Raw genomic sequence first — 23,828 nt, 5'->3', positions numbered from 1 at the left:
AAACGAGGTTTTGTGTTGCAGTAGAAGGGGAGGAACCTCCTGTGCTGTTAGTTGAAGTAGGAGCAGCGTTGCTTTGCACTGCAGGGAGGACAGGCTGGGCTTCCCCCACACAGCCACACCTAGCTGGGCCCTGGCCCGCCTGGGACCGCACCGCCGCTCCGATGCGGGGAGCGAGGGGCCCACAGCAGGCGGGTGCCACGGCCGTGAGGGCGGGGCGGGAAGCCCCGCAGTACGCTGCTGAGGGTAACCAGGCCCAATCCGCGCCGGGGCGGGAAGCACCGCCTCCGGAAGCCGGAGACCGGCGGGTTTGCGGGGGTCAGGGGCGCCCATTGGAGGGGAAGGGGCTCGATAGCCGCTTGGAGCACGGCCGGAGCGCCCCGCCGCAATGCCCGCCTTCCGGCAGGTCGGGGAGAAACAGCTGCCGCAGGAGGTGGTCTTCATGGCCTGGTCCCCCAAAAGGGACCTCATCGCCCTGGCCAATAGGGCGGGCGAGGTGAGTGCATGGCGACCGAGTTGAGGGGAGGCACTGAGGGGGATGAGGAGGAAAGAGCTGCTTCTGCTGTGTCATAGTGCTGGGAGATAAGCTAGGTGCTGGGAATAGTAGATTTTTTTATCAAGCTTCTCGATACTTTACCTTCCGTTTTTACTTCCTTGTTTCCAAACAAATTCACTGATGCTTTGTCTGCAGCACTGGGGTTTTAAAGCACATGAAATTTCCTATTTAGATTAAATCTATTTTCAGTTATATTTCTTTTATTCCCCCTGGAACTGCTGTTCATGCATGAAGACAAGAGTGTGCTTTCAGTTGTCCTCGGCTAGGGAGGTGTGGATAAACCCCTGTTGGTTACAGGTACAGCTTGGTACATCTTGTTTCTCTCTGTTGCTGTAAACAGTATACTGCCCTCCAGAACCACATAGGAGTGACTCTACTAGAGGAGCACACAATATTTAAGCCACAGGTGTAAGAAGTGGTAAAAGAAGTGCATCTTGAACTGATTTACAGACTGATATTAGTGGAAGAATGTGGACTAGTCTTGTCTTGAATGTGTTTGCTTTGTAGGTTTTACTCCATCGGCTTGCAAACTTTCAACGAGTGTGGAGTTTGCCTCCAAATGAAAATACTGGAAAAGAAGTGACTACTCTTGCTTGGAGACCAGATGGCAAAAGTAATGTCAAGTATATGAGGTGATACGAGGCAATAAAAATCCCACTGGAAATCAGTGAAAGTTGTGGTGATGATGCCTCCTGTCTGTGAAGGAAATTTTTAAGTAAACTTGTGTTTGAAGGGAATGATGGCTTAATTTTATGTAGGTTTATTCAAAGTAACAGGTTTACACTGTTGAAATCAATTGCAAAACAGATTTGCAAGGTGGATTTACGTGGTTTCAAAGAGCAGGAAAACTTCGAGGTCCTGACTAAGCAGAATATTTTTGTATGTAGTACAAAATTCATTGTGAGAGCAAGAGGCTGGTCAGGATTGACTGGAGAGCTTAGCTTATTTAACATGGGCTGAACTGCAGAGGCTACAATTGCTCTAAAAATAAACCAGAAGAAGGAAAAAAAAAAGCCCTTTTCCTTATCAACAGAAATAATGCTAAAATTATTAGGGGGAAATCTTGGTTGTTTTTTTTTTTTTTGACACATTATTGATGGGAGATTGGGAACAATCTTCTGTGATGTGGGTGAAAACTACTCATATTGTTTTATGATGGAATATGTGGAGTTTAAGAAACTTGTTTTTAAGCTAGTTGTCTGTGATTACAAGGAAGCAAGCACAGAAACCTATGCCTGCCATATGCTTTACAGATGAATAAAGTTAAGAAGAAGGTGATGCACAAGTTGCTTAGCAAGTCTTAAAATTTTATTCTGTTGTAATAAACCCCAAACCTTCTTGGTGGACAGTCTTTATATGTAATTATGTAAATTTGCAAAAACCTGAAGCTTCTGCTGTGTCAGAACAGCTGTTAGAAGTCTTAGAAGCAGGTTCATAGAATCATAGAATAATTAGGGTTGGAAAGGACCTTAAGATCATCTAGTTCCAACCCCCCTGCCGTGGGCAGGGACACCTTACGCTAAATCGTATCACCCAAGGCCTCGTCCAACCTGGCCTTGAACACTGCCAGGGATGGAGCATTCACAACCTCCCTGGGCAACCTATTCCAGTGCCTCACCACCCTAACAGGAAAGAATTTCCTCCTTATATCCAATCTAAACTTCCCCTGTTTAAGTTTTAACCCATTGCCCCTTGTCCTATCACTACAGTCTTTAATGAAGAGTCCCTAATGAGCATCCCTATAGGCCCCCTTTCAGATACTGGAAGGCTGCTATGAGGTCTCCACGCAGCCTTCTCTTCTCCAGGCTGAACAGCCCCAACTTCCTCAGCCTGTTCAACGTGTAGATAGATAATTGTGAAATCAGGCCTTGGACTTAAATTTATCACCTAAAATATGATAAGAGTTCAAACTTCCATTCTAGTAAGTAGGTTTCAAATGAGAATTTGGAAGGACTGTACATAGACAAAGAAAATTCTGCCCATAAGTTGGCTTTGAAGACGCTTCATTTTCTAGCTCAGTATGAAGCACTAAATTTTGCACATTGGTTATTTATACATTTTACTTGTCTTTCTCTAGTTCTGGCTTTTGGCCTTACTGATACCAAGCGGATTATTCTGTGTGATGTAGAAAAACCTGAAAGCTTGCACTCTTTCTCTGTGGACTCATCTATTACATACATGCATTGGATGGAAGTAACTGAGGAAAGCAGGTGAGTCTGAAAAACCCTTGAAGTAGATTATGGGCTATGTAGTGCCACCTTGCTAATAGTTTGTGCTTGGAATGTTACAAGCAGTCATATAATACTATGTTACATAGCTCTGGCTTTTTTTTACCATTTGGCTAAAAATTTTCCTTTTTGTTAGACTAGAAATTTTCGTACACTTATTTTTAGTGTTGATATCTTAGTCTTACAGTTCATTAAGTTATACACAAAATTTGCAGTATGATCTTGAGTGTCCACCTCATTCTAGTGTTAGCTTGTACATCCATTTTGCTTCAGTACCAATTAATTTATTAAGATAATTAATAATAATAATGTTAATCTGTTTCGTTAGAATAAGTATTATACTGAAATCTTTCTTCACTTGTGTTTTCAAGATCTTTAGTTTGGTGCTGTATCTTTCACAGTGTGCCTTTGGTGTTGCATTCAACCCCACTGGCAATTCTGTTGTGGGTTTACTTGCTTCAGGAAGTCAGACTGCCATTAGTGACCATGAGCTCTGTGGCATTCATGGTCCCTGTTTCTGTGGCCTTACAAAAACCTCTGATAAGCACCTTGTTGCAGTACTAGACAATAATTAAGTAAAACATTGATTTTAAAAAGGGAGGTAATGTTAGATCCCACCATCCTCCAGAAAACACCAGTCTTAAAATGTCAGGGAAATAACTGCATCTTAAGTCATTCTCCTGATGGGACTAGACTTATCTCCTTATGCAGAATCTCATCCTTCTGGCATGTCCGAGGTTATGGTATTTAGTATTGCAGTGTAGTCTTCCTCTCACTGTAATATGCCTATAGCTTTTCTGAAGTATAGGTGGGTTATACTGCAGGGTTGTACAGGGTTTAAACAGAAAGCCTTGGTCAGTAACTGTGTTACAGGAGAGAAGGATTTGATGGCAAGCTACTGAGTCAGCAGATACAAACTTTATATTCTTCTTTGGTGGAAATAAAAAAGAGATTTTCAGACTTCTTTTATTAGTTTGATCGTTTGATAAATTACTAAAGGTTCCATAAGGAATCGTCCTCTGATATTTGTAACTAATATATACGACCTAATGACTATATACTGTAATGCTGAAGTTAGAAATTCTCTTTCCCCCCATTTTACAGCTTGGGTGATAAAGACAGTCTTACTTCTTTTTCAGTGTTCTCACTTCCTTTTACAATGCTGAGGATGAGTCAAATCTCCTTTTGCCTAAATTGCCAGCACTACCAAAAAAGTAAGCATTATACTAATAAGTCTGGGAAAATACAATTTGTTGTTCCTTGTCTTTGTTTTGGTTATTCGTCTCTAATGAGTATGAATGCTTTGGATTAGAGGTTTGCTCACTGTTACTGAAAATATTTATTTTATTTTCAGTTACAGTACTACTGCAAAAATTTTCAGGTAAGAAATTGGCATTTTATCTCCCTATTTTTTTGTTTTATTTTGTTTTCTGGTGTTGAGACAAGCTGCATAAACCCTAATCATACATTTTGTGTTTTCAGTGAAGAAAAGTCAGATGAGATTATGAAGCTTCTGGGTGATGCAAGGTAAATTCTGTATGTGGGTTGTGGGGTTGTTTTGTTGTTGGGGTTTTTTATTTAAAGCTATAAAATAATGGATACTAGTGGGGTTACTTTTATGTTATTCATAATCTGTATTTAAGGGTCCTGGAGAAAGGTTATGTAATGTCTCTTTTTTTCATGTACAAAGGTATAGTTCAAAAATATATTAAAGCCTCTATCAGTTTATACTTTCCCTCTTCAATTTAGAGGGATTATAAGGCGCTTTATCAGCAGCTGCTGTTGGTGCCATATATTCTTTTCCTTCGGAGAAGTTTCTTGGGCTGCATTTGAAGGCTATGTTGTGTTACTTAAGCTGGTCTTCGAGACATTAGTAAAATCTTGTTACAGATGGCAAATTCCTGTGAGTTTGCACGAGTGTGACAAAGTTAAAATTAGCTCTGAAATCAGCTGTATTAGGGTTACTTTAAGGTAAATGTCGCTTACTGGGAAACAGGAGAAGCTGGAGAAAGTGTAGCTTAGCAGGCCGAGACTGGTTTTGTGGCATGTTTGCGGTGCATTTTTGAGGAGTAACTTGTTTTTCCATTTGCTTTTTTCACTGTTCTTTACAGTCTCACCACTGAGAAGCATCCTCCTTATTAAAATAAAAATAAAAAAATAATGGCATCTGTCTATCGCCAGTTATTCCTTAAGACTGTATTGATAGGTGAGCTGCTGCTAGAAACTGCTACTTTTTTTCTTTTGGAAGATGTAACATTAGTGAAGAAGGACTTGTCTGCCTGTATGGTTTTTTGTTTTTTTGTTTTTTTTTCTCCCTATTGTATCAGTTAATTTAGTAGTTACTCATTCTGTAAATGTTAGAGGAGGTCTTATCAATGGCACTGAAACTTGTTTTGTTTTTAAACTTCTTGACATTAGCACAGTGTTTCTTTCTGTTCAGAGATTCTTTAGAGGATCTTTAGTAAAGGGATGGAATTTAAGTGTAAAGAATTATGTTTGTATGCATTATAATTTGTTTCACTGTGCTCATCAACACATTCTTCTATTTTTATAGGCTTAATGCTCTGGTCCTTGGTGGCAGCTGTGGATTTATTGAGATTTATGCTTATGGAATGTTCAAGATTGCTACAGTAACTGGGGTATATTACATTCCTTTCTGTATCTGTGTTTCATAATACACCAGACTATAGCTGAACTGAATGAAAAAAAATACATGTGTATGCTTACATATAAGTGAAAGCAGGTTGCTGAGTTTTAAAGGAAAGAATAGTTGTTTCTCTTGATTGGGTTGTGTGGCTATTGTTGGAAAGATCCCTGGTGGTTTTGACATCTTGTTTCAAATGAAACGAAGTTCAGTGTTAGGCCACAGTAATGAGTGTTTTTGCTCCTGAACAGTAGCTGAAAATTCTGCTTTGTTTTTGCATGTTGTTGACCACAGTTGTCTTTGTATGTGTGAGAGCAGTACACACATCTTAGAGGAAATGCAATATTTCATTAACTTTTAAACTGGAATCCTTCAGGTGGCAGGTTCTTGTCGTGGACTATGTTTGTCTAGTGATTTGAAATCACTGTCAGTTATTACAGAGATTCGAGACTCTTCAGACAGTGAAGCTGAGATAACATATTTTCAGGCAAGTAAAGTAACTTTAAAATGTTCTTTATAAGTGAAACTGCTTTTCTAATTACTTTCTGGTATCTTTATTGCTTTCTCATTATTTGTGGGGAAAAAAAAGCCCTAACTACTATTTCCAGCCTTCCTGAAATTCACAATTTAGCTTTTGGATTTATCATGTAAACCTGCAGCTTCACCAGTGAGCCTGATGCTGCTGATCTGAGGCATTCTTTTACAATATTAGTTTAAATTAGACATTCATTTATTCAATTACAGTTACTCAGATTTTCTTCATTCTGCATACAAAGGCATATCAGTAGTTCTGTTGATTATCTAGTCTACCCAGAACAGTCATCCTTGAAACTATAACTCTTACAACTCCAAAATGATGAACCTTATCAAGAGTTTTTTATAGATTGTCGCTTCGAATTAAATTTATTTCTCTCTTAAACTTTAGGAAATGAGAAATAGCAGGTTTTCTGCTGCTTCTCCCTATCTGTCTTTTAATTTCTGTGATCTAAAATTTCTTGAAAGACAAATAATCATCTGTAAACTGTTGTTTATCTCATTTGTTATAGCTGGACACTAGTCTGTTATCAAGTTACTTACCTGAGGTAACTCGAATGGCCCGGAAATTTACTCATATTTCAACTCTGTTACAGGTACAGTTGTGTTACAGTATCCTCTTAATATCACAGTTCCTACCAGCCTCAGTATTCTTAATGCAAGTAAAATAAATGTTTTCTAGTAGGAAGCTTAAGTTGATTTTAAGTAAATGTAGACTTCTAACTTGGAATTTGGTAATTAATGTTATAGTATAGCTTCACTTGGTATAATAACATCCAGTTCTTGCATGTGTATTAAGGGAGGAAAAAGGGAATAACACTGATGTCTGTATCTGTATTACAGTATATAAAGTTGTCGTTGACATGCATGTGTGAAGCATGGGAAGAAATACTGATGCAGATGGACTCACGACTAACAAAGTTCGTCCAGGTACTGTGGCTATCAAATAATAGAATCAAATAATTTCTTTATTTTCTTAAGAGCAGATTATTGGTGGTGGCAAACCTCTTAGAATTTTTACTGGGTAATACAATTGAAAATAACTTAAAATACTAGAAAATCTCCAGAGATCAGTAGTCTGATTTCGGCATTCAAGGATGTGGGCTGGGTATTCCAATATACTTTAATTCAAGTGTTTGTGAGATTATTTGGTAGCCTGGATTTAATCTCTTCACCAATCTATTTCAATCATTTTGACTGACAGGAAAAGAATACAACCACTTCTGTTCAGGATGAATTTATGCAGCTGTTGTTATGGGGCAAAGCAAGGTAGTTACTGTTGTTTTATCTGAGTATGCATTTGCATTTGATATTGAAATACAAAAGGAATGCATATTTGGTTCTGTCTCCCACCCCGTACAGTCTGGAGCTTCAGGCGTTACTAATGAACCAACTGACGGTAAAGGTATGTTAATATTTAACATATTCAGATAATTAGTTCAATATATTTTAATCACTATTCTGTTAAATTAACATAACGTTACTATGTGTTTGTGTTTCTTTTTGTAACAGGGCTTAAAAAAACTTGGTCAGTCCATAGAGTCTTCCTATTCCAGTATACAAAAGTTGGTTATAAGTCATTTGCAGAGGTAAGTCACAGATTATCCAATGAATTATAGACAAAATGGCATATTATCTGCCTTGCTGAAAAACAGTATGCATATTGGTGGTTCTTTGTAAGTAGGTGTGCTGGTGCAGAGACCATGATTGTGACAAAATGTGCTGTTTTACTTTTGGGTAATCACAGTATCACAGTATGCTAGAGATTGGAAGGGACCTCGAAAGATCATCTAGTCCAATCCCCCTGCCGGAGCAGGAACACCTAAATAATGTTACACAGGAATGTGTCCAGGCGGGTTTTGAATGTCTCCAGGGAAGGAGACTCCACAACCTCCCTGGGCAGCCTGTTCCAGTGTTCCATCACCCTCACTGAGAAGAAGTTTCTTCTCAAGTTTAAGTGGAACCTCTTGTGTTCTAGTTTGTACCCATTACCCCTTGTCCTATCATTGTTTGCCACTGAGTAGAGCCTGGCTCCATCCTCGTGACACTCCCCCTTTATAGATTTATAGACACTTATAAGGTCACCCCTCAGTCTCCTCTTCTCCAAACTATAGAGACCCAGCTCCCTCAGTCTTTCCTCATAAGGGAGATGCTCCACTCCCTTAATCATCTTAGTTGCCCTGCGCTGGACTCTCTCCAGCAGCTCCCTGTCGTTCTTGACCTGAGGGGCCCAGAACTGGACACAATATTCCAGATGCGGTCTCACCAGGGCAGAGTAGAGGGGAAGGAGGACCTCTCTCGACCTACTAACCACCGCCCTTCTAATACACCCCAGGATGCCATTGGCCTTCTTAGCCACAAGGGCACAGTGTTGGCTCATGGTCATCCTGTCGTCCACTAGGACCCCCAGGTCCCTCTCCCCTACACTGCTCTCTAACAGGTCGTTCCCCAACCTATACTGGAACCTGGGGTTGTTCCTGCCCAGATGCAGGACTCTACACTTTCCCTTGTTATATTTCATCAAGTTACTCCCTGCCCAACTCTCCAGCCTGTCCAGGTCTCGCTGGATGGCAGCACAGCCTTCTGGCGTGTCAGCCACTCCTCCCAGCTTAGTGTCATCAGCAAACTTGCTGATAGTACACTCAATTCCCTCATCTAAATCATTGATGAATATATTAAATAATACTGGTCCCAGTACTGACCCTTGAGGCACTCCACTAGTTACAGGCCTCCAACTAGACTCCGCCCCATAGACTACAACTCTCTGGCTTCTCTCCTTCAGCCAGTTCGCAGTCCACCTCACTACCTGATCATCCAGTCCACACTTCCTCATTTTAGCCGTGAGGATGCTGTGGGAGACTGTGTCAAATGCTTTGCTGAAGTCAAGGTAGACCACATCCACCGCTCTGCCATCATCCATCCACCGTGTTATTTCCTCATAAAAGGCTAAGAGATTGGTCAAACATGATTTCCCCCTGGTGAAGCCATGTTGACTGCCCCTCATAACCTTCTTATCCTTGATATGCCTTAAGATGGCACCAAGGATAAGGTATTCCATCACTTTCCCATGGATGGAGGTGAGGCTGACCGGTCTGTAGTTACCCGGGTCCTCCTTGCCCTTTTTGAAGACTGGAGTGACATTTGCTTTCCTCCAGTCCTCAGGCACCTCTCCCGTTTCCCAAGACTTGGTAAAGATGATGGAGAGTGGTCTAGCAATGACTTCCACCAGTTCCCTCAGCACCCGCGGGTGCATCCCATCTGGACCCATGGATTTATGGATGTCCAGATTGCTCAACTGGTCTCTAACCCATTCCTCATCGACTAAGGCAAACCGCTCCGTCGACCTGACTTCATCTAAGGTCTCAGGGGTACAGGGCTCTTCAGGACTGCCTGCAGCAGAGTAGACAGAGACAAAGAAGGCATTCAGTAACTCTGCCATCTCTGTATCTTCTGTCACCAGGGCACCCATCCCGTTCATCAGTGGGCCTACATTGCCTCTGGTGTTAGTTTTGTCTGCCATGTATTTGAAAAAGCTCTTTTTGCTGTCCTTGACCCTTCTTGCCAGGTTTAATTCTAAGGATGTCTTAGTCCTCCTAGCTGCCTTCCTACATCCTCTAGCAGCAGCCTTATATTCCTCCCAAGTGGCCAGCCCCTCCTTCCATGACCTGTAAACTCTCCTCTTCCACTTGAGCATACCCAGCAATTCCCTATTTAGCCACGCAGGTCTCTTGGCCCTCTTCCTTGACTTCCTACGTGTCGGGATGCTCCGATCTTGAGCACGGAAAAAGCAGTCCTTGAATGTCAACCAACTATCTTGGGCCCCTTTACCTTCAAGCAGCCTTGCCCATGGGATTTCCCCTAGCAATTGCTTGAAAAGGCCAAAGTTTGCCCTGCTAAAGTCCAGGGTTGCAATTCTACTTGGTATTCTACTAGTCCTACCACACAAGATCCTGAACTCCACCATCTCGTGGTCGCTGCAACCAAGGCAGCCCTCAACCCTTACTGCTTCAACCAGATCCTCCTTGTTAGTGAGGATGAGATCCAGCAGCGCTCCTCTCCTGGTTGGCTCATCCACCATTTGCAGGAGGAAGTTATCATCCATACACTGGAGGAGCCTCCTGGACCGCGGCTGGGTTGCCGAGTGGTCCTTCCAGCAAACATCAGGGAAGTTAAAATCCCCCACGATGACCACAGCCTGTGACTGTGAGGCCGCTCTCAGCTGCCTGTAGAAGGCCTTGTCAACTTCCTCACCCTGATCCGGTAGTCTGTAACAGACACCTACAACAGTATCCCCCCTGCCAGCCTGCCCCTTAATTCTCACCCACAGACTCTCAACTCGCTCGTCATCTGTCCCTGGACAGAACTCGGTGCATTGTAGTTCCTCCCGCACATAAAGAGCAACCCCACCACCCTTCCTGGCTGGCCTGTCTTTCCTGAAAAGGACATAGCCATGGAGAACTATTGAAGTATTTTGAACAATCTTCATGCCATGTCTCCTGTATGTCACTGCCTGGTGTGCTTACAGGACATGTGCAAAATATTCACACCAACTTTGTGTGGTAGCTAAAATCATTAGGACAGTATTCGCTTTTCTGTGAAGTGGTAATTTTACGTGCCCGACCACCACTCTCTGCAAAGCTCTCCTCTTTGCACAATAAATGATGAAAACATAGCATGTAGTGAAGCAGTGAATTTCCAAAGGGTGCTAAAAGATGATTATTCTTTCTTCTGCATTCCTAGTGGCTCTGAGGCACTGTTATACCACTTGAGTGAATTGAAAGGAATGGCTTTATGGAAACAAAAATATGAGTCTCTGGGATTGGATGCGTCTGGAATTGAAGGTACAGTAATGTGTGTGCTACTTAACCAACCCTGATTTCACTTTTGAAAGCTTAATAATAATGGTTAGCTCTTCTTGCAGAGGCTATCACTGCTGTTGGTTCTTTCATCCTGAAAGCAAATGAGCTGCTACAGTAAGTATAATGTCTGGAGAGTTTATAAAATATGCTTATTGAGTCTTGTATCTAAGGAAAAGCATGTGGCTGGGAGTACAGGAGGTTGAGAGACCAAGGCTTCTCTGTTGGTGGTGAGCTTATATCTTGTCTCACTGCAACTCAATGATTCACACCCCAAGAGCAGTCTTACTTGGAAGGTTGCACTGGGCACTTAAAAACCCTGCTAGTGCTTGCAGACCTTTCTGTAGTAAAGATGGGGCTTAAGCCTGGAGCAGCTTATGACATTTGGTAATTTCTTTTCTCGCTTCTTATTCAGGGTTATCGACAGTAGTATGAAAAACTTCAAAGCATTTTTTCGATGGCTGTATGTTGGTAAGCTTGATGACACAGTAAGCATCCAGTATCTGTTTTGTACTGTAAGCATTGAAATGTTGGCAAGTAATTAAACCAGCCTTAGATATGATCATCTGTTTATTTCTATCATACAAAATTTCTGAATGTCTAAAAGGTTACAGTCAAATAATTATAATATTGCATAATACGTATGTCATGGTTTAAACCCAGCCAGCCAGTTCATTCACTCACTCCCCCCCTTCTTGCCCTCCCCCTACTCCTGAAGGGTCATAGAGGAGAATCGAAAATGCAACTCCCACGGGTTGAGATAAGAACAGTTTAGTAATTAAGGTATAACACAGATCACTACTGCTACCACCAATGATAATAATGATAAAGGAAATAAGGGCTTGAAGGGTTGAGCGGGGCCGGAGACTGCCTGGGAATCCCGGGTGGCCTGGCTAGCTCAGTCGGTAGACCATGGGCTGGGGGGGTGAGTTATCAGAAGGGCTGGGACTGGGCAGGGTGGGATGAGGTATCGGTTGGTACTTGGTTGGGCTGGTGGGGCGAGTTATTGGTCAGCTGGTGCTAAGGTGTTGTATTCTCTTCCCTTGTTATTTCCTTTATCATTATTATTATTGGAATTTGATAATTCTCAATTAAACTTACTGTGTGAACAGTGGGTATTAAATATATACTTATGCTGTAATGATGCTCCAGACTGTTGTCTGTTTCGTGAGCGATTTGCTGGTCTTGACTTGGAGAAATTAAACTAATATATAGATTACACCATATTTGAAGTATAGTCTAACTCTCCTGACTCTGTCACTTGCTGTTTTCTCCTGGGGAGACCTAGTTAACCATATGGTTATGCATACGTGTAAACAGTCTCTGAATGTTGGGATACACTTAATAGTCACTTCCAGTTGTAGCTGAGTAGCTGTAGGTAAGATGTCAGCAGAAATTGCTATATATTAGCCAGCCTATTCTTGTTAAGTGGTTATGAATAGGTTTATAATGTTTAATTGATCTTTTTAGAGCTACTTTACAAAAAACTTAAGCAGTCTTAGCAGATACTGTAAAAGCACCAGGAATGCCATGTTAGCACTTAATAGCAAGAATGAAATAATTAATTTTTAAAATTGCAGAAAGTAGAACTATCAGAGTTCTCTGTCATAATGTTAGAACTTTCATTATTTAAATGTTCACTGTGTTTGTTTGTGTTGAAACTAAACAGAGAACTGTTTATCTAAGCCTCACTGATTTAAAATTTTAAAACACATTATTCTGGGTGTGACACTGTTCATGTGTTTTATGTCTGTTTTACTACTCTATGTACATGAATACATTCTTATGAACCCCTTTTCTAATATTTTCAGTCTTGTACAGGCTACAGTGCAGTTGGAAAACATTAAAGATAAATATTTGCCAAGACTTGTATTGTAAGCTAGTGGAGCAAGTGAGGCTTAATTTCAGTCTCAGTTTTACAAATTCTTCCTTCCAGACTTTTGCTTCTGATGTATTAATCTTTCCTATTTTATTAACAGTGATTTATTACATAGCCATGGAAAATTAAGAATATTAAGAAAACATATTAATATTAATGCAGTAAAAATATAATTTTTCCCTCAGCCATGTTGAGGATGTCAGAAGATCATGTGCTTCCAGAGCTGAACAAGGTAGTAGTAATTTTTTCTAATAAATGGTGGCATATTCTGTATTCTGCTTGCCTTGAGTGCAAGGTTAAAGGTTTATTTTTGTTCCTAAACTTAAAGGATAGTGTCTGTCATTTCTTTGAGAAAGTTGATGCCTGTAGATTCACACTAATATGCTGTCTCACATGAATTACTTTTTCTGTTTTTATTGCAAATACTACTCTTTTTTTTAGTACGCTGCATGAATTTGAGACCTCTGTACAGCAGCTCTTTATATGCTCTGAATGACTAACATAATCGGAATACAATTTTAACATCTTTACCAGTGCCCTTTTAGGGGAGGTGGAATACAGGTACATCAGGTTTGCAGACACCATCACAGTAGGCGAACCAGTTAATACACTCGAAGGCAGAGGTGCCTTCCAGAGGGAAAACAGATAAATAGGCTGGAGGAATGCACAGGTGGGGACAAGCAAGGACAAATGCAAGGTTTTGTCCTGGGTCAGAGTGACCACCTGCAATTGCACAGCAGAGCCCCAATTGGCTGAGGAGCAGCTCTGCTGGGATGGACCTAGGGCATGAGCCAGCAGTGTGCCCTGGCAGCAAAGGTGGCCAAGTAAACAGGGCTGTACTAACAGGAGCATGGACAGGACCCTCCTTACTTAGCACGCATCAGATTGCATCTGGAATACTTTCTCTGGCTTGAGGCCCTCCTATGTAAGACAGACATGAATAAACTAGAGTGAGTTCAGCAGAGGGCTCCCAAGCAGGTTGGAGCCTGAAGCATGTGTTCTTTGAGGACAGGCGGGGGAACCTTGTGTGTTCTTGTGTATTTCTTATCCTATGCTTTTCTCACTGTTTTTTTTTTTTTTTCCTTTTAGATGACTCAGAAAGATATCACGTTTGTTGCTGATTTTCTTACTGAACACTTTAATGAGGTAAGTTACTGGTTTGCCAGGTACAGCATTTGACTGTATTTTTTTTTCCAGCTGAAAAATCTTGTAATAAAATTACACAATCACCTTTTTGTACATTACTTCTCAGTAACTTTGAGTTTAAATAATGGGTTTGTTTGTATTATTTTTTCAGGCACCAGAACTTTACAGTCGTAAGGGAAAATATTTCAATGTGGAGAGAGTTGGCCAGGTAAAGAACTAGGGAATAAATGGCAAAAGAATAAATGAGAAAATCCTTAGATTAAGAAGATTTAAAGCTGTGTCCAGTTTTCATCTTTGTCCCTTTTGCTCTGTGTTGCATATTCCAGTAATGGTAATGGAGAGTATTTTAATTGTTTTCACCTATTATTAGGAAAAGTAGTGTTTAAAACCATATCCTATATTTTTACCTTACACATACTGTATTTTTAGGGAAAGTGAAGCTTCTTTACAGCCAGCAATAGTAACATAAAACTGAAATGTGTTTGTCTTTATGCCGTTAATCGCTGTATTTCAAAACACTTGATTCAAAAATCAGTTTCCTATGGAACTATCACTCTGTGATCTCAGACAATAGTTGATTTTTCTCACTGTTTCTAAAAGGGGTTGAGTTTAAGTAGTTTAAAGACTACACTTAAGACTAAGTAAAGACTTAATATTAAATTAAGATGAAATGTTTACCAGACTTGTGAGGGGTGATGTTGGAGTTGAATTCTAATGTCCCTTATTCTTAAAATGCAATCAAATAAATGTCTGCTTCTTTTCTAGTACTTGAAAGATGAAGATGATGACCTTGTATCACCACCTAATACAGAGGGAAACCAGTGGTTTAACTTTCTTAAAAACACTACTCATCTTAAAGGTAACCTGTGCTTTAGTAAAAAGTTTAACAAAGATTCATGTAGAATGTAACCAATGAGGAAGAATAATCTGTTTTTTCATGCTTATGAGTTATTTCTATTTCTATAGTGTTAGTCATCGGTCTTCATCTGAGCAGAATAAAATAAATGGTCCTTGTTATTTTACAGTTTTTATGTAGTGGCTTACCCAGTCAATTAGCCATTTTCTGGGTATGAGGAGTTTCCTACCTTCTTATGTACCAGTCTCAGAAATGTTGCTTGGAAGGTATCCCAGGAGAAGCCTCGTTTAGGAGATCTTAATTCCAGTTCAAGGAAGTAATAATTATGCTTAGGTCATACATGGGGGAATTGTCCTTATGTGTTCTCTCTCACTGGAGTCTGAGGCTTTTTTGTTAATAGTTGTGAAAAAGAAGTAAGAGACTAACAAGCTGATGGCAAAATATTTCTTGTTTAACTTTAGAAACCATAGACTGTGAAACTTATACAGCATAAGCTGTCTTGTAATAAAATTTGCTAGAGCTGCCTTTTTCTGCCTATTTAATTCAAAGTGGTTTTCTTGGTATTAATTTGGCAAGTATTTAGATGATTATAGGACAAGTAATGCTTCTGTTGTTGACACCTTCTACCTTTCTTTGATGTAATTTATGTCATTTTTCCAGCTAAACATTGGAAAAAAAACAAGTTATGTACCTAAAATAAATTGTGAGATTATCTCCAAAGCTAAATGTCTTCTTACGAAATTATTCATTTTGTAAGAATGAATCATCCCTATAAAAGCCAAATCAGGGCTACTGTGAAAAGTATGGAAATAGTTTTGCTTAAACAAGATACTTTATGAAAACTCAGTTTCTAGATCTCAAGTAAATGCAGTTCCTTCTTTTTGCAAATTTGTTTTCTAATCCAGTTGGTTACTTGAGTTAGAATTTATAATCAGGGAATAGTTTAGACAGTCACCTAATCCAACCAAAGAAGGGCTAATTTTGAAGCTAAAGTGGGTTGCTCAAGGCTTTATGCAATCAGGTCCTCTGCATCTGCAGGGGTAGACTCTGTAACCTCTCTGGGCACGCTGCCCTTTCATGAGCACTAACCAGTCATTGTGAAAACTCTTCTCCTTATATCTGACCGGAATATCCTATGCTGGAGCTTATGGCTGTTGTATGTTCTCCTCTCCCTAAGTTTGAAGATGATGTCTTTTGTAATGCCTCCTTTAGGCAGCTGAAGAGACCAGTGGGTTCCTCCTTGATAGCCCTTGCTTTTCTAGGCTGAATGAACCCAGCTTCCTCAACTTCTTATAAAGCATGTGCTCTCTAGCCCTGTGACCATCTTCTTTGACCCTCCACTGGGGTCATTCCAATTTGTCACTTTAATAGTAGTGTATTACAGTTTTTACAGAGATACAGGCATTTTTCACATGAGCTTTATCTGTTTACAGAAAGTCCACTTCTGTTTCCCCACTATCCTGAGAAATCACTGCATTTTGTCAAAAGGCAAATGGAAGGGATCATTGATCAGTGTTTACTAAAGCCAGCGGTAAGTTCAATTTATATGAATTAGAACTTTATTCTAGGGTTAGCAGTCAACTGAAGGTAGTAGTCGTGCTTAGTAAGGCCTAAAGTTTTAATCTTTGCCTTTGAGTGCCTGCGATTTAGGTGGTAGTATGCAGCTCAGCTTCATTGCTGCCAGGATGTCTCAAGCCTTTGGCCGGGGAGACCATAATTGGGGATTTTTTGTTTCATGTCTTACGTTCCCACATTGTTGGGGTCTATTTTGAATGTTAATCAACTTGGTGTATGTGCTGTGTACTAGATAAATGTATTAGTTGGCAATACATTAATTTGTACATTATGAAGAATCATAGGGTCATAGAATGTGTTGGGTTGGAAGGGACCTTAAAGATCATCTAGTTTCAATCCCCCTGTCATGGGTGGGGGCACCTTCCACTAGGTCAAGTTGCTCAGAGGCCCCTCCAACATGTCCACGTCCTTCTTATGTTGAGGACACCAGAACTGCATACAGTACTTCAAGTGAGGTCTCACAAGAGTAGAGTAGAGGGGCAGGATTGCCTCCTTTGACCTTCTTGTCACGCTTTTTTTGATGCAGGCCAGGATACAATTGGTTTTCTGGGCTGCGAGCGGGTGTTGGTGTTGTTGAGGTCAGTGTTGAGCTTGTCATTAACCAACACCCCCAAGTCCTTCTCCTCAGGGCTGCTCTTAATCTGTTCTCTGCCCAGACTTGTGTTTGGGATTGCCCCAACCATTATGCAGAAACCTTGCACTTGGCCTTGTTGAACTTCATAAGGTTTGCATTGGCCCCCCTCTCAAGTGTATCAAGGTCCCTCTGGATGGCATCCCTTCCGTCTAGAGTATCCACTGAACCACACAGCTTAGTGTGGTTGGCAAACTTGCTGAGGGCACACTCAATCCTGCTGTTTGTGTCACCAGCAAAGATGTTAATCAACGCCTAGTGTATCAAGGGACAGTAGTGTTTACAATAGGGATGTTTATTCCAGCATAAATATTGGTGGATTTTTTCAGATGTACTCAGGTGGTTTTGGTTGGTTGGTTTTTGGTTGGTTGGGTTTGTTTTTTTTCCTTTTCTTTAAAATTGTATACAATTATGAATAACTGGCTGCATTTTTTGGCCTATTTTCATTGGTTTTGTTAGGATGTAATTGGAAAGTCAGTGCATCAAGCATTCTGCATGTCTCTTTACAAAACTTCTCAAAGGTATTTATTTACATTATTTCTAATGCTCAATTGCACAAAATTACAGCAAGTTTTAATAAACTAGTTTGTTTTTTTCTTTTCAGTGAAGATTCCACACCTCAGTTATTTAAATTACCATTTCTGTAAGTATGCTGCTATTCCTTGTCCTATGTTATTTACCAGTTATTAAAACTTAATCTGCATTTTCATTTCCTTCCCTCACATTACAGGTGGAATGATAAAACATCCAATATACATTATGTTCTCTTCACCATGTTAGAAGATTCTATTTCTAAAATATACATTTTGAGAAGACATACTGATACTTCTAGGTAAGAGGGTAAAATTGGTTTGTGAGGTTTGGTACCTATGTACACAGGCAATCACAACTCAAATTTATTTGTAAAAAGAAGGAATAAGCAGCATGAATACAATTTTTCGTGGTTACTAGAGAAAATGAGGAAGACATTGGGAAGTACAGTAGGAATCCGCAGCAGGAGTTTGTATTGTGTTAGACACAGAAAATCTTATCGTAAGACCGAAGATGGTTTTAGGCTTAGGAAAAGAAATCAGACTCCCTTAGTTTTGCTCCTCACAGAATTACCTATGCAAACTTGTGGAAAATTACAGGGAATCGTGCTTTCAGGGTTGCTTTGTCTTACTGTCAATGTTGGGTTTTTTTTTATTAACCACTTGCAACCTTTAACACCTTTCAGTACTCTAGGGAAAATGGGAGGTAGTGCAGCAAATAAAATACGTCTTTGGGGTGTAGTTCTGTGGACCTTCTAGAGCTTCCGTGTCCAAGATGCAGTTTGTCACTGCTTAGTTGTACTGATACACCTCTTTAAGATGCATTCTGCCAGTGGGATCACTGAAATGATCTGGGTTTAGAAAACAGCAGAAATTCCTCCTTCATAAAATACTGATTATTATAATCCATGTCATTTAATTTGAGGAGATAATGAACTGTGGTAGGGGTGGGAATTTTAAAAGCAAATTTACTGCTGAAGAAAATGCATGGTGAAGTTATCTTCTGTGTTTTCAGTTGAGAGATGATGATGACAAAATTACAGCTTTGTAGTGTAGTTCCTATCCTGTTTCCTCCCTCCCTACCTAAAACAGTCTAAACTCGTTTTCTGTAGATTTGAATATCAAGTAACTCAACAGACCTGAGACTAGGACAATTGAAACGAGTTCAGCAGAGAAGAACTGTATCCCACAAGCCAGACTCAAGTTTCCTGTTTGACTCCATTAATCGTATTTTGGTGAAGGCAGAGGAAATCAAAAGGTTCTTATCCACCAGTTGCATCATTTTGGGTTGTAGACTGGTATTGTGCTAACCTTAGCTAGGCTTACACCATCTCTTATGACAGTTGCCTTTAGAGATTTTGGATTCTCTATGAATGGAAAAGAAATTATCAACTGAGATAATGAACACTATTATTTTAGGTCTGTCAGTAATGGAATTCTTGCAGTAGAGTTTGGAAACTTCTTGAGCAACAGTATACATGAGAGCTCAGACTCCAGGTCAGTATATCGATTTTTCTTGCAGAACCATGTTTTCTTATGTTCCTTCACATTAAGTTAACTTCTGAGACATTATAGTTTGGTTTTTATCCTGCAATTACTACTTTAGTTGCTGGACCACCTTGTAATCCTTGGGTGAGTTGGGCTGTAGGAGATGGCACAGGTGCATGAAGGTGCAGGATTTTGAGAGTCATTTGTGAAATTGCATTTCATCACAAGATCAAGTATATTTTAGTTTTCTATCTGAAAACTAGAGTTTTTAGCACACATACAAGAAAGCGAGCTAGCTGGAAACATATTTTGCTTCTATCTGTGGTATTCTTTAAGTAAGATGGAGAGACACTTGATATGCCCAAATGAAAGCATCCTAAAAGGCATGGTAGACTAAGCTCATCCTTTTCATGTAGAAAGGTCAGATGTGATTGCCCTCAGTGTCTTCAGATGTGTTTCTAAATTTTCTTTGGTGTTTGTGTTTACTGTTCCTTACACTTCACCTGAACAGAGACAAAATAAGATTACTAGTAATTCTTCTATTTTTGGGGGAGGAGGTTATGTGTTGGTTTGGGGTGTTTTTTTTGTTCGTTTGTTTTTTTTTTCCCTTCAGAATATTTTTTCCTGCATCACATAGGAGTCTGACATGTTTATAACTGTCTTTCAGTGTCTTAGCTGCATGACTGACCTTTTTACCATTTACAGTAAAGGGCACTGTTAGCTACTGAATAATTTTTAACATGAATGCTGTGTAACTTAAAATATTTTAGTTCTGACTTTATTCCTTTCTAAATTATTTTCCTATAGATGCTACAGTTGTTTAGATGCACACTTCTATGATGATGAAACTGTAACTGTAGTTCTGAAGGAGAGCATGGAACAAGAAGGGAAGGAGAGAGTGTTGGCTCAGTTGCCTTTATCTTCAGTATACACTGATGAGGACCAAGATAGGGAATTAATCTGGGATTCTGCTAGAAGGTACTGAAAAACTTTGAGCAAGTCTGAAAATGTAGAACTGAAAAGCAGATTAAAGAACTATTCTAATCGTGTACAATTGCTCATGCCTTGTGTGTAAGTATTTTAAAGACAAAAGTTGTGTGCCAGGGGAGTGGGATGCAGAGATGGAAGCTTCCTAAAAATTTGGTTTGTGGTTTTTGGGGGTTGGGATTGGTTTTGCTTTTTTTGAGACTGAATACTACATGTGCATATGGCTTTTGTGAAATGGGAGAACCAAATGAAGACATCCTGTAGATTCAGAGGTAATCTTTTCTTTAGAGGATGCTAACTTTGCTAGTTAGAATACTTGAATTTAGGGTGTTTTCAGCCTATTTGCTCATATATTTCTGCCTTGTAATAAGGATATGCAAATATTTCTTCATCCTTTCCCTGGTAGTCACACATACAACTATTGTCGTCTTAGCCCCGAAAGATAAAAACTGATGCCTGTGTTGGCTTAGGGAGAGAAGAGCATCTGGGGGAAGTGAACTGACACACACCTAAAAAAAGACCAGTGTTGTTCAAGTGGTGAATCCGATCTTTTAGTTGTTGAGCCTCACTTGCTTTTTCTTTTTTCTCGCTATGCGTATCTGGTGGATTGCTTAAAAGACATTTTTACTTCAAAACAAAGAGACATACTGAACTGTAAATATTTCTTTTTATGCCACAAAGAAGTTGTGTATTGAAGAATTAACAGAAAATACTAAAAGTAAGTTCAGACTAATCCTGGCCACTGTAGTAGGCAGGAGGCCCTTCACACAGGCTCTCTGAATGGGAAGAAACTGGAATAAAACATCTTCGAAAGGTCATGGAGGCTAAACTTTTGTGTAAGTGAAGGCATTGCCTACAGGACTTTGTTCAGAAACGCCTTCTCTTGCAGAAGAAACTTTTGAAGGATGCCATCCTCATCCTCCTGCGGTAGCTGTTACTTGTGGGAAGATCAGGCTTTACAGCTCCCTTCTCACCTGCTGTAGTCTTTTACTTCAGATGAAATACATTGTGTCTTTGCAGTTGGATCCCCCTCTTTAGAATATCCATAGCAGCATTAGAGTGGTTTCAAATGATAATCTGCTTGTTGCATATGATATAATAAAACTTAGACATAAAAAAAACCCTGGACTGAGATTTGTCTTAGTACTGGAATGGTTTCTTATGTACTAGCTTTGTGTTTCCTTCTTCGTGTGTGCAGGCTGGATGAGCAAAGTGGTGAGATACCCACATGTACTGTCATCTTGGAGAATCAGTGGAGAGTACTTGAGAATATGAAAGCTCAGTATGTTTCTGTAAATGGCATTAGGAAAGTTTCCTGTGTGGTAAGTACAGTATCTGAGAAACAGCTTGTAAACTGTTAAACAAAAGATGTTATGACTGGAGAGAGTGATAACCTGTGTCTGCTAATTTAGTAAGAATTAGCAAAGAAAAAGAAAACATTTCTTTATAATAAATAACCAATAATATTTTATAATTAATAAAATAGTAAATGAATACTAAAATATTTATAAATAGGTTATTCTCTTATGTTCTGTTATAAGTGTATTGGGATACAGTCATACCTCTCTTGTAACACAGCATGGAAGACTAACAGAAGTTGATGTATCTGTTTGCTTTACTTTTCACCCTGCAGAGCAATTAAAAAGTTGCTAATTTCCTCGGTACTTCTGTTTCAAAGAAAGGACATTTTCATGGCTGACATTTAAGATGATATTGGTGCTTTTTCAAAGAAAATATTTATTAATGGAAACTTCTTAATGTCTCCATAGCTAAGTTCAAATCTCCGTCATGTGAGGGTGTTTGAGATGGATGTGGAAGATGATGGAGAAGCTGAGGAAGAAGAGGAAGAAGAAACAACTCAGACTGCAGCTGGGGAACCTGATGAGCTAAATCAGTCTGCAGATAACCAGGACAACGTGTGTGGTGCATCTGCTGAAGAACTACCTGATGAAACTGAAGAACGTGAATCAAGTCTGGATCCTTGACATAGGCTTTTATTCTGGGAAAGGGACAAGACTGTAACCTAACTTCAAGCTGTTCAGATGATGTACCCTGTACCTACTCAAGCAGCTGTAGTAGGATGTTGTGCGTCAGAGTTCTGTGTTGATTCTCAGCTAAGACTGTGTTCTAGAGTGCACTTATCTGACCTTTTTTTTTTGTCTGGCACATGGTTTGGTATGAACTGAATTTCCTTGAGAGGCTTTTCCATTTACAGTTTTTTATAGATGAGGAGAAAAAGAAATACCAAATTATGTTTTTTGTAGTTAACTTATTCAGTCCTGAATACTGTTAAGATAAAATGAACTTGTATGTTAAAAACAACAAAATTCAGAACTGAATTCTTTTCTTTCAGACTTCATGTTCTAGTAATGGGTACAGAAGCTTCCTGTAGAGCTGAAATTTAAGAGTATGACTAACAAGCTTTCAGATCAGCATAAGACTAGTTAGACAACAAAATTTAAAGTTACAACAGAGTATATTTTTTTTTATTCTGATGTAGCTTTGTTTGTCATGCATAGACTTCAGCATGATCGTGTTGCTTGCTAATTTCTGTAGGAATGATGGAGTGTTAAGTAGTAGCAGCTAGAAACAGCATTTAGTAATTTAAAATGTTCTCTTCCCTACTAGCTGTCAGTCTTCACTTACTCAAAACTCATCTCTTTAAGTTAATAATTGCTGCTAAATGTGTGATCTTCCCTCAAAACAGTGAGTGTACTTTCTATCTGTGAAGAGGACCAGGTCTTATGCATATGCTCCATTCTGTATTTCATGAATAAAGAAATCTGAAATTGCTGTTTGGCATTGCAGAGGTCATATACCAGGCTTGCCATCTTTGTCCTGTTTTGAAATATGCCATTTTAAAGTTACTGTTTTTTAAAGTGGACTTGTGAAGGTTTTGGACTGTTTGAGGAAGATCCTTGTAAACAAAGCTGTTCAGTTCTGAGACTTCTTATTTTTTCATTTTTCATCTGCTTGCTGTTCAGTGTTCTCATCTAACAGATGCTGAAGGTTGAAGGCACAATGAAAAGCTGTAGGACAGAAGGAGCAGAAATGCCCATTCAAAAGTGCTGTGGGCTTTCTGCATAGAGCAGTTACTCTTGATGAGAAATTGCAGCTAGAACAAAACCCACTCAGCTTAAGCCTGGCCTTGTGTCCTTCCAGGAAACTATTTCTTCTGACCTAACTTTAAAAATTGTCACACTACAGTGCTTGGAAACGATTGTTCTGGTGTGCTTTCTGCTGAGCAGTTTTAGCCCATGGGCATATAGAAATCAGATCTCTCCTGCCCACTATTGTTTCTGAATTTGTGTTGATAGCAGGTGTGTCCATGCCACAGGGGCATGCCCTTCAGAAATCTTGTTAAGGTGGTTATGCATCTTTCTAGTCCAGTCTTGTATATACTTGAATCAATGGAACTTTTGTTTCTGGCTGCGATAAGTGCATGTGCACTTTGTGCATTTCACAGTGACATTATACGATTGCACTAGTTTAGGTCAGTGCTTCTGATCACATTGTTGATCCTTCTGTCAAAATTATTTGTATTTTCTTCCAGATTTCTGTAATAATAAATGTGTCTGTAGTGTGCTTATGGATCTGTTTTCAAAAGGGTGATGGGAAATACTTGATCTAGAAGTTTTTCAGGATTTTGGTGGTGTCTGGATGCAATGATTTCACTTGCTGCTTTGATCTCTTCATCGTCTTTTTTTTTTAATGCTGACTTTTTTTTAATGCTTAAGTAAGCCTTTTTCTGCTGGGAGTACTCATTCTTCCTTGGCAGTTTTGTACGCAAAAGAACTTGTATGTTCTCATCAAGTATGTACACAATATAGTGTTTGTCATACTAATCTTTAGGTCTTCTAAGAGTCATTTACTGATGCCTCTTTTTTAATGTCTACCTGTTTTGTATGTGGCATTTCTAGT

General features: G+C 39.6%; 1 protein-coding gene across 3 annotated transcripts; it reads left to right on the top strand.

The window, feature by feature from the left end:
- The first annotated feature begins 358 nt into the window (after window positions 1-358).
- Window positions 359-22,434, top strand: ANAPC4 (anaphase promoting complex subunit 4). Of its 3 annotated transcripts, none has more exons than XM_057405604.1 (28): window positions 365-493; window positions 1,061-1,166; window positions 2,631-2,763; window positions 3,921-3,995; window positions 4,136-4,162; window positions 4,264-4,308; window positions 5,336-5,420; window positions 5,802-5,912; window positions 6,472-6,555; window positions 6,803-6,889; window positions 7,164-7,228; window positions 7,322-7,364; window positions 7,472-7,548; window positions 10,700-10,800; window positions 10,881-10,932; window positions 11,231-11,286; window positions 12,880-12,929; window positions 13,784-13,840; window positions 13,992-14,048; window positions 14,606-14,699; window positions 16,130-16,227; window positions 17,362-17,423; window positions 17,507-17,545; window positions 17,633-17,734; window positions 18,852-18,929; window positions 19,728-19,898; window positions 21,106-21,229; window positions 21,677-22,434. In XM_057405604.1, the coding sequence occupies exons 1-28, from the start codon at window positions 386-388 to the stop codon at window positions 21,890-21,892; spliced, it is 2,403 nt and encodes an 800-aa protein (XP_057261587.1). In that variant the 5' UTR covers window positions 365-385; the 3' UTR covers window positions 21,893-22,434. The 3 variants fall into 3 exon arrangements, with proteins under 3 accessions (XP_057261589.1, XP_057261587.1, XP_057261588.1); XM_057405605.1 differs by having other exon boundaries at window positions 12,880-12,926; window positions 21,677-22,433; XM_057405606.1 differs by lacking the exon at window positions 1,061-1,166 and having other exon boundaries at window positions 359-493; window positions 21,677-22,433.
- The last annotated feature ends 1,394 nt before the right edge of the window (window positions 22,435-23,828 follow it).

The sequence above is a fragment of the Pezoporus wallicus genome, unplaced genomic scaffold, assembly GCF_028554395.1.
Source record: "Pezoporus wallicus isolate ANWC-B61680 ecotype Strahan unplaced genomic scaffold, APGP_CSIRO_Pwel_v1 contig_642, whole genome shotgun sequence".
Lineage (NCBI taxonomy): Eukaryota > Metazoa > Chordata > Aves > Psittaciformes > Psittacidae > Pezoporus > Pezoporus wallicus.
The sequence above is the reverse complement of the archived record's forward strand: the minus strand, read 5'-3'. Positions and strand labels throughout refer to the sequence as shown.

Bases quoted from the DNA above. Each gene is read 5' to 3' on its own strand.
- ANAPC4 (XM_057405604.1), top strand. From the start codon at position 386: ATGCCCGCCTTCCGGCAGGTCGGGGAGAAACAGCTGCCGCAGGAGGTG. The intron at 13,841-13,991 runs GTAAGTTACTGG...TTATTTTTTCAG, and splicing joins TTACTGAACACTTTAATGAG to GCACCAGAACTTTACAGTCG. The intron at 19,899-21,105 runs GTACTGAAAAAC...TCGTGTGTGCAG, and splicing joins ATCTGGGATTCTGCTAGAAG to GCTGGATGAGCAAAGTGGTG.